The 10,944-nt window shown below is 49.5% G+C and overlaps 1 protein-coding gene across 2 annotated transcripts in view; it reads left to right on the top strand.

Moving 5' to 3' along the window:
- The window catches only part of LOC137435258 (uncharacterized), a 42,918-nt gene continuing 31,974 nt past the window's right edge, over window positions 1-10,944 (top strand). For both annotated transcript variants that reach the window (XR_013624550.1, XM_078784495.1), the window contains exon 1: window positions 1-129. Coding sequence is in view for 1 of the 2 variants with exons in the window: in XM_078784495.1 (XP_078640621.1) it covers window positions 85-129 (45 nt within the window). In the remaining variant the exon portion in view is untranslated. The remainder of the gene's footprint in view (window positions 130-10,944) is intronic.

Below are 10,944 nucleotides of genomic sequence, written 5' to 3'. Positions count from 1 at the left end.
GAAGTGACGTATGAGTATGACGTGAAGGGAGTTTCCGTTTTTGCTTTCAGGTCAGGCAGTCAGTAGTCAGCCGGTAACCGTGCAATGTTTATGAAGATTGTCATTGCCATTTTCGCAGCCTTTTCTCTGGTGAGTGTGTTTTTGTGTTTACGAAGATTAGAGCCAAATGAATGGCCGTGTTTATTCTGTGCTTGATGTTGATGTGAATTTTGAATGGCCGAAGTCGGGCAGGAGTCCATCACACTACAGAGGTTTGGTCACGGAATAAATCATGTAAAACATGCATCAGCGCAGTAACGAGGGGAAAATAAGCATCGCTTCCAGCCTCCATGGCCAACTTAATCCAAGTAAGTAAGTACGATCTTCGTGTCCCCCATCCTCCCGCTTCGTGTCTTCTCCCTCCCGCTTCGTGTCGCCCTCCCTCCCGCTTCGTGTCGCCCTCCCTCCCGCTTCGTGTCGTCCTCCCTCCCGCTTCGTGTCGCCCCACCCTCCCGCTTCGTGTCCCCCCACCCTCCCGCTTCGTGTCGCCCTCCCTCCCGCTTCGTGTCGCCCTCCCTCCCGCTTCGTGTCGCCCTCCCTCCCGCTTCGTGTCGCCCTCCCTCCCGCTTCGTGTCGCCCTCCCTCCCGCTTCGTATCGCCCTCCCTCCCGCTTCGTGTCGCCCTCCCTCCCGCTTCGTGTCGCCCTCCCTCCCGCTTCGTGTCGCCCTCCCTCCCGCTTCGTGTCGCCCTCCCTCCCGCTTCGTGTCGCCCTCCCTCCCGCTTCGTGTCGCCCTCCCTCCCGCTTCGTGTCGCCCTCCCTCCCGCTTCGTGTCGCCCTCCCTCCCGCTTCGTGTCGCCCTCCCTCCCGCTTCGTGTCGCCCTCCCTCCCGCTTCGTGTCGCCCTCCCTCCCGCTTCGTGTCGCCCTCCCTCCCGCTTCGTGTCGCCCTCCCTCCCGCTTCGTGTCGCCCTCCCTCCCGCTTCGTGTCCCCCACCCTCCCGTTTCGTGTCCCCCACCCTCCCGTTTCGTGTTCCCCCATCCTCCCGCTTCGTGTCGCCCTCCCTCCCGCTTCGTGTCGCCCTCCCTCCCGCTTCGTGTCGCCCTCCCTCCCGCTTCGTGTCGCCCTCCCTCCCGCTTCGTGTCCCCCCACCCTCCCGCTTCGTGTCCCCCCACCCTCCCGCTTCGTGTCCCCCACCCTCCCGCTTCGTGTTCCCCACCCTCCCGTTTCGTGTTCCCCACCCTCCCGTTTCGTGGTCCCCACCCTCCCGTTTCGTGGTCCCCACCCTCCCGTTTCGTGGTCCCCACCCTCCCGTTTCGTGGTCCCCCTCCCTCCCGCTTCGTGTCCCCCACCCTCCCGTTTCGTGTTCCCCCTCCCTCCCGCTTCGTGTCGCCCTCCCTCCCGCTTCGTGTCGCCCTCCCTCCCGCTTCGTGTCGCCCTCCCTCCCGCTTCGTGTCGCCCTCCCTCCCGCTTCGTGTCCCCCACCCTCCCGTTTCGTGTCGCCCTCCCTCCCGCTTCGTGTCGCCCTCCCTCCCGCTTCGTGTCCCCCTCCCTCCCGTTTCGTGTCCCCCACCCTCCCGTTTCGTGTCCCCCACCCTCCCGTTTCGTGTTCCCCCACCCTCCCGTTTCGTGTTCCCCCACCCTCCCGTTTCGTGTTCCCCCACCCTCCCGTTTCGTGTTCCCCCACCCTCCCGTTTCGTGTTCCCCCACCCTCCCGTTTCGTGTTCCCCCACCCTCCCGTTTCGTGTTCCCCCACCCTCCCGTTTCGTGTTCCCCCACCCTCCCCCTCCGTGTTCCCCCACCCTCCCCCTCCGTGTTCCCCCACCCTGCTTTGTGCTGGTCTTCCTCCGCCCCCCTCAACCCCCACCCCTCCCCCCCACCTGCTCTGCTTCTTGCTGCTTCGTCTTTAACTCACTCATACTCATCACCCTCCTCCCCCCCTTTCACCCTTTAACACTGCTTCAGGCTTGACTGTTTCAATAAAGGATTCGGTTGGGTCATTGCCGCTTATTTCCATTGTTTAGAGTCCTTGTTTCGTTATATTCCATAACAAGTGGGATTGTCACAACCGACATCCTTTATGCCTCGTTTTTTTACCACGTTTATGCAAAAACAATTTTGATGTTTCGCTCCGATAGTGTAATTTTTTCCATACCAAGTGTACTCGATTAGGTCAATGGCTGACCGCAAAATGTATTTGGTACAATTTTGGCAAAATAAGATTAGTTTGGTTACAAATTTGTTCTACGAATATACATTCCAAAATCTATTCTATCTACAGATTTTTAACAGTAATTGGTATTGACGAGTGTACAGTATCCATCATGATAAAGGTGAAACTAAGCTGAAACGTGGCATTTGTAGCTCAGTTGTTTTTGGGCTCAATCGGTGATGTTATCTTACAACCGCCTCTGTCGGCCTGTTGCTGGCAATCGTTCACTCTCCGTGTGGGGAGAGTTGAGCAACTGCATGCATACCATTCTTGATAAGTCCTGCAAGCCAAACTCGTTGGGCCAGAGTGCTCATTATTGGTAAATTCTCATTTCACTTGGCAGAGTGCTGTTATTACGCACGTCTGCTATGTCATCCACCATGTTATCTCTAATTTCCTCCAATATGTTAAATGAACCACATGATATCGCCTCGTCACAACCCACAGTGGCTATGACAGGAAGTTTGTTGTGATTACCAAAAGTTGTTTGTGACTGTTGTGTAGTTGTGACTACCTGCACAGACAAACTTTGTTTTAGATTTTTACCCTGAACACGCAAAGCGATAAGAGGGGTTAAGTAATTGGTTCACTTCGGTCTGTCTGTCTACTTTGTCTATTTTGGCTCTGAATTTGCCCCAAATGCGCATTCGCAGAATAGAGCGAGATAATTTCTTCACTCTTTCTGCCAGTCTGGCAGTCATACAAAATTAAATTCCAAACAGGAAACTTACTGTTTTAAGGATGTTATGAAGGACACAAACAACAGGCACAAATAACGAATGTAACATGCTAAATCAGGTGGTGTAAAAGACACTGCATTAATAGCGGTAAATTTCCAAAAAGAACCCCATTTCTACAACATGAGAAAAATGGATCTTTTATAATACTAGGGCATGCCCGTACTATATATATATATCTAAAATTATATCCCCCCCCCCTCTATTTACATGAAATGGTTTGGTCCATTCGCAAAGCCAAAGCGAACGGCTTGCGAGTACGGTGACAATCCCCCCCCCCCTCTATTTACATGAAATGGTTTGGTCCATTCGCAAAGCCAAAGCGAACGGCAGTTACGAATCGCAGTTACGATGAATCGCAAAGTAGTTTTAATTAGTTTTAAAACATAGTTTAACGCCAACATAGCGCCAACATAGTTTGCCAACGTGAAATAAATGAATACGCTCTCAAATGTGCCGTCCGAGGCAGAGTCTGTTCGCCACGTTCGGCACACGTGATAGCTCGCTGCTCTCTGATTGGTTGAATCGTTTTTTGGACATAGCTCGGTAACTACTTGTCGGATTAATATGAAACCTTGAAAAGGCACATCCTCGGGTCCCCAGCAATATACCTGGCAAGTTTCAAGTATATCGGACCGGTAGTTGTCGAGAAAGAGCGGTCGCATACACACACACAGACACACACACACACAGAGATTGCTGGAATTATAGATAGATGTAGTTGTTGTTGTTGTTGTTGTTATTTGTGTCCTCTTTTCACGTCTTATTTATCCCCATGCTAAAGAAAAGGAGGTGGGGTGGGGGATATTGTAATTGGCTCCGCCTGTCTGTCCATCCGTCGCACTATCTCCTAAACGGTTGTGCAGAAATTCACCAAACTTAGTAGTTGTTGCTCTGCCTTAGCCATGTTGTTAGCAGATTTTGATCACCACAACATGAGAGAGCAATATCATTTTTGGCCTTGCCATCTAAGGCGGGGTCAAAAGTTGTCCCAAAAAATGCAATTACGGGCACGTTTTAAGACATTTTTAATGAAACTTTATATATGCCCTCAATACAAAAACAACAACATGCATTTAAAGGCCATTTTCCCTGCTAGAGCGGGGGTTAGCCTTGCGGTCCCCATGACAAACTTCTCCATTTTGCCCTATTTTCTGCATCTCTCCTTGTTAACCCCTTGCCCGCATTTCTTCTTCCACCATCTTTAGCCAAGTCTTTCTCGGTCTTCCCCGTCCTCTACTTCCTTCTACATTAATTTCCATCACTCTTCAAAACCAACAGCGTCTTCACGCTGTTGAAACCAAAGCATTCAGAATCATTGGAATCTCCTGCGATGAAGCTAACTCCAAGGGCCTCTCACCGCAGGCAGGTTGGTGGTCTTTCCGTCTTCTACCGACTCCTCTCTGGCCTTGCCCCCCAGGCTCTCTCTGGGCTCTGTCCCGCAAATATTCCTACAGGTCGCACAAGATCTGCCTGCAACCCTCTTATGGTTAAACTGCCAAAATCAAGACTCTCTGCTCACCTTCACTCCTTCATTCCTCTTTTCTCCCGCCTCTGGAACAAACTCCCTCACTCTCTTCAATCCCACTACACCCTCCAGGTCTTTAAAACAGCTGTTCACCACCATCTCTTATCTTCCCCCATCCAAAACCTTGATCTTTTCTACCCCCGCTAATTTCACCCCAATTCCACTTTTTTGAAATACCAACTTCTGTCCTGGAAGTCCTTGGTGTTCTTGTGTTTTGTACTTCTCCCTCCCCCCACCCCCCCCTTCCCATGCCTCCTCCCCCCAGGCCCTCTCCCTTCCATGCATCTCCCTGCTCTTGGATGTTGTGTTTGTGTGCTTCCCCATCTCTCCCCATCTTGTCTTCCGCTCCCTCTTTTTATATGTTTTGTTTGTCTGGTTGATTTGTTTGTGAGATAAATGTTAGCTCTTTACGAGCCTCGATTCAGTATACAAAAAAAAACAAAAAAAAAACAGTCACTTTCATCCTTCCTCAACACATGACCAAACCATCTCAACCTGTTTCTCTTCACAGCATCCATCACAGGCTCTATTCCCATCATCTTTCGCAATTCATCATTTGTCTTCCTCTCTCTCAACGATACTCCGCACATCCACCAAACCATTTGCATTTCCACCCTTTCCAGCCTTCGTTGCTGCTCTACGTTCATTACTCATGTCTCGCTCCCATAAATCATAACACTTCTCACACGCAGCAGCATACACCTTTCCCTTCAGCTTCAACGACACTCCCCTCCTCATCAGCATGCCACTCAGTTCCCGAAACGTCTTCCATGCACATCTCACTCTTGCAACCGTTGCCGAGTCTGATCCACCTTCTCCATTCAGCATGTCTCCGAGGTAGCAAAATGTTTTTCACACCTTCCAGCTTCACGCCGTCTCCAAGATCCAACTCAACATTTCCTCCATCTGCAGCTCCCTCTGTGCACACCTTACACTTGAATGTAGCTGCCACACTGGTTAATGACCCTCTCAGATCCACTACATTTTTGATGAACCCACTCAGCGCACATTGTACATTGAATGGAGTTCACTCCGACACCCTTCCTGCACACAGCACATGGCCACTTCCCAGTTCTTTCCACCTCACCACATGCTTTACCACTTGCCATCACCTTCGTCTTTCCTATATTCACCTTCAGACATTTTGTCTCTATACATTCCTTTCACTTGTTCATCATTTCCTTCAGTCCATCCATACTTGCCGCAATCAACACCAGATCATCTGCATACAACAACCCCCACAGTAAACCCTCCTTTACGTTCTGAGCCAGCACCTCCATCACAGCTACGAATAGTAGTGGACTTTGTACCGACCCCTGATGCACTCCCACCTTCACCTCAAACTCACCACTTCCCGTCCTTCGTCCTTACAGCTGTGCGCGCTCTTTTGTACATTGCCATCACTACTCTGATCAACCATTCCTCCACTCCTAACTTCCTCAATGCCCATGTCAATACTTTGCGTGGAACCCTATCGAATGCTTTCTCCAGATCAACAAACCCAAGAAACAACTTCTTCCTCTTCTCCATGTACTTCTCCTGCAACTACCTCACAATAAAGAGCGTGTCTGTCGTTCCTCTTCCTGGCATAAATCCAAACTGCATTTCGTCGATCTTCACCTTCTTCCTTATCCTCCTCTCGAACACCCTTTCCAATACCTTCATTCCATGCTCCAATAACTTTATCGCTCGGTGCGAGCCACACTCCAGAGGGTCACCTTTCCCCTTGTATAGAGGGACGAGGGTACTCAGTTCCCAATCCACTGGAATGCGGCCTTCTTTCACCACCAGATTACAGATCTCTGTGATTCTCTTCACACCCCCAACTTCCTGCTGCCTTCAACATATCTCCCACAACTCCCGTCGGCCCTCCCGCTTTTCTACTCTTCATTGCTTTTATCGCTTCCTCAACTTCCTTCTCAGTTATCTTCTCTGCCCGTCCTAAAACTGGGTTACTCTCTATGTTGCCATCCCATTCATTCTCTGCATTCAACAATATTTCCATATATCTCTTCCATCTTCCTTTAATTCCATCTGGATCCACAACGATTTGTCCCACTTCATCCTTCAAGCAACTCACCCCCATCACATCACACCTCTCTTTCGCTATCTGCTTTGCAATCCTGAATACCGCTCTCTGACCCTCTTCCGAATCCAAGCTTTCTCCGAACATTTTCCTACATGCCTCCTGCGCCGTTGCTACCTCTTTCTTTGCAGCCTTCTTGGCTGCCTTATAACTTTCATGCTCTGCTTTTTCTGCTCCCGTACCTTTCGCCTTCTGCCACTCCTTGAACTTCTTCCTCTTCTCGTCAATCCTCTTTCCAACTTCCTCATCCCACCACCATGTTTCCGAGTGCCTCGGTGGTCCTTTTGTCCATCCACATACCTCACCAACGGCTCCCAACAGACTGTCTTTCATTGACATCCAACCACGTTCAAGCTCAACCACATCAGCCTCTACCCTACTCAGCCTCTCTTTTAATGCCTCCCTTACTGTCACCTCTTTCACCCTCCACACCTTCATTCTCGGTTGGTACTTCACCCGCCGAGCTCTTCTCGCACCTTTCACCCTTATGTCGCAGACATCCAAGTGGTGCTGTGAAACGGCCTCCTCCCCCGGGATCACCTTTGTGTCCCGGAGGTGCCCCCTATCTCGCCTACGCACCGTCAGGTAGTCAACGGTTGTCGTCGACCCACCTGACGTGTATGCAACAAGCTTATTATCCTCTTTCTGGAACTGAGTATAACAAATCAGCTCCATCAGCAAACTCCAAAATCCTTTCACCTTCTCCATTTCTCACACCATATCCTTAACCCCCATGAACTCCCTCAAAACCGTCCATGCTCCTTCCCACATGTCCCTTTAGGTCTCCTCCTACCACAACAACTTCCTCGTCTTTCACGTTTTCCATCAGCTACGCTATCTCACACCAGAACTTGTCCTTCTCTTCATCGCTCCGACCAACCTGCGGAGCATATCCCGAGATGACGTTCACCAAGAGCTTTCCAATCATCATTTTCACCATCATCAACCTATCACTCACCCTCGTCACACTCACCACACTGTCTACAAACCCCTCAGAAAACAGGACACCAACACCATTCACGCCCTCCGGGCACCCTTGCCATACAAACTTGTATTTCTGTCCCTGCCTACCCTTCACCATTCTCACACCACTTCCCTTCCATCTCGTCTCTTGCACACAACATATGTCCACTCTTCTTCTGATCAATACTTCCACCACTTCTCCTGATCTCCCTGTCATTGTCCCTACATTCCATGTCCCAAACCTCAGAAACCGATCTCCACTTCGGGCTGTACCCTGCCCATATGTAGTTGTAATTGTCATGGTTCTCTTTTTGAGGCAATGTTTTTATGGCCGGATGCCTTTCCTGACTCCAACCCTCTTTTTTTTTCTTTTTTTTTTTGTATACAAGATCGAGGCTCGTGAAAGAGCGAACATTAATCACACAGAAAGACCAACCGACACATAAAACATATAACATCGGGAGCGGTAGACAAGATGGGGAGAGGGGGAAGGACACAAACACAACATTTGAGAGCAGGGACCGAGAGACATGGAGACATCGAGAGATCTGAGAGAGGGCGAGGGCTTTGGGGGGGGGGGGGGGGAAGGGGGCGGTGGGAGAGGTATAAAACATATGGACACTGCCAGGACTTCCAGGAAAGAAGTTGGAATTTCAAACAAGGTGGATCTGGGGTGAATTAGCAGGGGTAGAAAAGATCAAGGTTTTGGATGGGGGAAGATAAGAGATGGTGGTGAACAGCTGTTTTAAAGACCTGGAGGGAGGAGTGGGATTGAAGGGAGTGAGGGAGTTTGTTCCAGAGGCGGGAGAAAAGAGGAATGAAAGAGTTTAGGTGAGCAGAGAGCCGAGATTTCGGCAATTTAACCATCAGAGGGTTGCTGGCAGATCTTGTGCGACCTGTAGGAATATTTGGGGGACAGAGCACAGAGAGAGCTGGGGGTGCAAGGCCGGAGAGGAGTCGGTAGAAGACAGAAAGACCACCTACCTGCCTGCGGTGAGTGAGTGAAAGGCCCTCAGAGATGGCTTCATCGCGGGAGATTCCAATAATTCTGAAAGCTTTGGTTTCAACAGCGTGAAGCCGAGCTAGGTGTGAGGCAGGAGCACCGGCCCATAGGGGAGAACAGTATTCCATTGAGCTGCGGATGAAAGCCTTGTATGTGGTGAGGAGCTCAGGTGTGCCAAGGAAGGACTTCGCACGACGGAGGATGCACAGTCGGCGACTGGCTTTGGAGGCCACCTTGGAAATGTGGTTTTCCCAAGAAAGATCATGGCAGATAGTGAGACCCAAAAGCTTGAGCGACAGAACTTCTTGGAGAGGATTGTTGAGAAAGTAGATGGGAGGGTTGTCCAGTCGATCTTTTCGGAGAGACATAGTAAGAGTGTGAGATTTGTCAGGATTGAAAGACATGTTCCACTTGTTTGACCAGTCTGTGATTTTGTCCAAGTCTTCAGAGAGTGAGGAGGCTGCAGACTGCCGTTCTGAGGGAAGAGGAATGGAGCGGCAGAGAGTGGAGTCATCAGCAAAGAGATAGAGAGGATTTTCAAGAGAGTCAGAGAGATCATTGATTAAGACCAGAAAAAGCACGGGGCCCAGAACACTGCCTTGGGGAACTCCAGCCTGAACAGGAAGAGAAGATGAGAGAAACCCATTCAGGGCCACACGTTGACGACGACTAGAGAGGAAGTCCGCCAGCCATGCGTGGAGATTTCCATGGATACCAAAGGAGGAGAGTTTGGTGAGCAGAGCGGGGTGCCAGACCGTGTCGAAGGCACGTGATATGTCGAGGGAGACAGCTCTAATTTCCTGTTTGGCATTGAGGACCTCCATCCATTGTTGAGACAGCAGACGCAGCATGTCCAGAGTAGAGTGACCTGGTCTGAAACCAAATTGATGATCAGAGATTAAGCCATTGGAGAAGAGGAAAGATTTCATATCCGAAGCAATGATGGAATCCATGACTTTGCTGATAATTGGGAGAAGGCTGATTGGTCTGTAGTTGCTAGGATCTGTTTTTGCACCTTTTTTGTGCAAAGCGGTGATGTTGGCTGATTTTCCAAGCAGATGGCAGTTGACGTTGAGCAAAAGAGAGGGTGAAGAGAACAGAGAGAGGGTGAGATAGAGCAGCAGAGCAGGATTTTAGGACCAGTGGGCTGATGCCGTCGGGTCCAGTTGCAGAATCAGAGTCGAGGGTTGACAGAAACTTTTCCACCTTGTCAGGAGGAAAGGACACGGAGTCCAGGAGCAGCAGGGTACGACTGGATATGGTGGGTACAGAGAGGGATGGGTTTGGGACACAAGATTTAGAGGCAAACACAGAGTTGAGGCATTCAGCTTTTTCACGTGCGGAGTCAGCTGTGTAGCCGTTTGAGGTAAGGGAGGGGATGGAGGGGGAACAAACACCAGAAACGGATTTGACCAGACGCCACCAGGATTTGGAAGAGGGAGACAGATAAGGGAGTTCGGTCTTGAGAACGGAGAGATATTGTTTCCTGGCTCTCCTGAGGGTGGACACACACTTGTTTCGGGCTTTGTGAAAGGAAATGAGATTTCCTTCCGTTGGATTTGCTTTCCAGGAGACGAAGGCAAGTTGTTTCTGGGCAACAGCCTCACCACAAGATTCCGTGTACCATGGATGGGAGGAAGGGTATGACAACTGAAGACGAGATGGGATAAATCTGTGCATGAGAGAGAGCAATTTACTTTGGAAGAAGTAAAAAATGCCATTTTTGCTTTCTTCTATTGGCGAATGCCATTTTTGAACTTCATAATGGCATTTTTGAAATCGTAGTTGTGGTATCAAATGTTAGGTATGTGGACACAGTTTCTTTTAATATAAGACTTGCATGAATGTAGTTGCACATATGCACTTCAAATAAAAGTAAATGTGGAAATTTGATCATTTTTGTGATGTGTCGGATATGTACACGGGATGCAGGCATATGTAGTCCAATAACTCACATGATATATTTCTGTAACATGATAAAATTGATTTCAGAAGAAGCAGCAGAAGCTAAGCTTTCATTTGGTACCTCATTTGTATGTATTACTGCTCTAATGACCACGCAAATTATTAAAGTATGAAACGTGGAAATTGAGTGTGACGTGAATCGACCATTGTCGTGTTTTGAGGGTACCTCTAAATATTGATCTAAAATGACAAGTTCGTCCCAATTAATGCAATGTTAACATTTTATTTCATGTTCAGGATACAACAGGGCATCAGAAAAATATAGTGTTCGAGGTTTGGGGGATGGGGTGGGATAGTGAAGGGGGTACATGGGCAGCTATAGTAGCCCATGACCTAGATGGAGAGTGGATGAACTGAGGGAGGGGATTGGTGTGCAGATGAGCTTGACGGGGTGATTGGTGAAATGCCGGCTGAGATGGGCTATACATTTGGTGTGGATGGGGGAAGAGAGAATGGCAAAGACAGTTGATAGGT

This window comes from Myxine glutinosa, chromosome 9, assembly GCF_964187855.1.
Source record: "Myxine glutinosa chromosome 9, kmMyxGlut1.1, whole genome shotgun sequence".
NCBI lineage: Eukaryota > Metazoa > Chordata > Myxini > Myxiniformes > Myxinidae > Myxine > Myxine glutinosa.
This window is presented reverse-complemented; position numbering and strand designations above follow the sequence as displayed.